Source organism: Bremia lactucae, linkage group LG13 (genome assembly GCF_004359215.1).
Source record: "Bremia lactucae strain SF5 linkage group LG13, whole genome shotgun sequence".
Taxonomy (NCBI): Eukaryota; Oomycota; class Peronosporomycetes; order Peronosporales; family Peronosporaceae; genus Bremia; species Bremia lactucae.
The window spans coordinates 1,579,552-1,581,833 of record NC_090622.1 but is presented as its reverse complement, the minus strand read 5'-3'; the positions used below and the strand labels follow the sequence as shown (position 1 = coordinate 1,581,833).

Sequence of the window (2,282 nt, the reverse complement as noted above, 5' to 3'; positions counted from 1 at the left end):
TAAGAGGGAGTCTTCTTCGACTCCCCTATTCTTAGAGATGTCAATCTATAGAATTTCGGGACGACGCATGTGCGTCATCCAAGGTACAGGGGTCTGTACCTGTTGTAACCTCAACAGTTCTGCCTGTTGAGAGCCTTGCTGATTCAGCAAGGCTACCTTTTCCTTCATCTCGTCAAGTTCATGTTGTACGAACTTGGCGATGGCTGAATGGAGGGCATCTCTTTCCAAACCGGACAGCATGGCCAAGATGGCATCGTTTTCTACGGTCGAACTCATTCGTTCGACTGCACTCCTTTCTATGTCACTTAGAAAGGAGTAGCTTTCACGCGAATATGATGCGTATTCCCACTATCATCTAAATATGGACATGTTAGATGAAGGAAATGTGGTCCTTGGACGGACTACTAAGTGCTACCTGGTGAAATGGGGCACAACGAGTTGTACTGCTTCAGTACAAGTCCACTTCGCACTGCTTTAGTTGTGAGTGGTGCCTTACGTTATATCACGTTCACTAGTACGTGTAGAGGAAGACTTCTATTTAAGACAACTAGCTTAAAGAGGGTTAAATGAAAACTGTGTTAATATTATCAAGTATCTCTTCTTTCTATCTGTTAATGCTACTAAACAAGGAATTCATAGCTTATCTCTTTGTTTACGTTTACAGCTGATTAGTCTGCGGGATAAATAGATATAATGGCCTATACCTATGTATGGATAAGAATTCAGGACATTACTATATAAAGTAATATCCTCCAAATATTATCTACCTTTTAGATGATATGTTAATTAACAACCTTTAAGTGTTAATTTCATGTAACGATGCACCCCGTTACACCTGAGCACATCAGGAACCGTGTTAATGTTAGATGTACTGATTTTAAACAGGTGAGAAAAAGCTAAGAGCGCTCGCACTTGATTGGCAAGTCATAAGAAGAGCGAAAAAAAAGAGCAGCGAGCACGAGGCAGAAGTTGAGCTGGAATTAATCGACAAGCGTCGGAGGTGCAACTCTTGCGCTTGCATATAAGTTAGTCGTTGGCGGTGAAGCTCAGGATGAATTTATGTTACTTTACTTTTACCAACTTTTGCGAAAGTGCATACTTACCTTTCAAATAGGCAATTCTTAGTGTGTTTTTTTTGTACTCACCATGAGCGCAAGCAAGCCACAATTTCCGTATGTTTCAGGTTTGTCGGCTTTCGCTCGTAATTTGTTTGTTATAAATCATCTTGCTAGTAAACAAAAAAAAATACACAAATATTGAGAAGTCTTTTTGCAGCTACTCAAGCTGGGAAGGCCTGCATAAAAATTTCTCAATATATAATTTAGTTATTAACGAGTTGCTACCATTACGCTGCTATCATAATACAGCGGTAGATAATTAAGGACTTAACGCGGCTCTTGCATAGAATTTAATCGTGAAATGGGGCTCAGCAGTGCATCGCAGATACATATGGTGCAGTGCCGTAAGATAGTTCGCGATGTGAACAGTTGTTGTTTCTGTCGATTCCCCGAAAGAAGTCGAATATTCGATAAGATTTTTTTGTATTCCACAAGATGTGCAAGCCATCTGATCTGGACACAACAAGATCGCAGGCGTCTACTTAAGGAAGTAACAAAAGATTGACACCCAAAACCAAATTATAAAAACAGGTCTGAACAGACTTTCACGAGACATGTGTATACTTGAGACTTGAAGTGCTCGATCTATAGCCACCTCCATGACTGGTTTCTACACTCGACCAGTTTTCATGCATATCCTTTTGTTGCTGTCTTTTGGATGGGATTGGCTTCTCACGCAACCTTCGACCCAACCACGCCTTGATAATCGGAAAAACGAAAGACTCGTGGAGGCAATAGCAATCTGGAATTTGCTCTAAAGTGGTCAAGTTCGCACCAAATTCTTCCCTTCTTTTAACTTTCCTGCATCGCTTGGACTGCGTGTATTCGAATCATGCGCTTCGCTTTCGTTTGGCTCGTCGTGATGATCGCAGCCAGTGTCGCTGCTAACGATTCCACGGAATCCACTCGCAAGGCCCTGGCTACAAAGGAGACTGCAAGTGTCGTGGCGAAACCCAGCGCGCATCGACGCCGGCGTCTGGGATTTGATTCAGCGGCTCTGGAAATGGCGACTAAAATACGCGAAAATTTATTAATTCGAAAAAGTAAAGCCCTCTACCGAAGGTTTCGGCCCGCCAAGCCCGAGAAGACTACAATGAATCCTAATTTTCCTGGAAGGGTCAGAAATCCCATCTATAATCACGAGCCACCATCAACTCCCTAGGT

The 2,282-nt window shown here is 42.4% G+C and overlaps 1 protein-coding gene across 1 annotated transcript; it reads right to left on the bottom strand.

Moving 5' to 3' along the window:
- Positions 1 to 1,881: 1,881 nt before the first annotated feature.
- Positions 1,882 to 2,082, bottom strand: CCR75_002289 (uncharacterized protein; the record flags this gene model as incomplete). Its single annotated transcript, XM_067960387.1, has 1 exon — positions 1,882 to 2,082. One exon carries the CDS (start codon positions 2,080 to 2,082, stop codon positions 1,882 to 1,884), a length of 201 nt encoding a protein of 66 aa, XP_067818686.1.
- Positions 2,083 to 2,282: the final 200 nt, after the last annotated feature.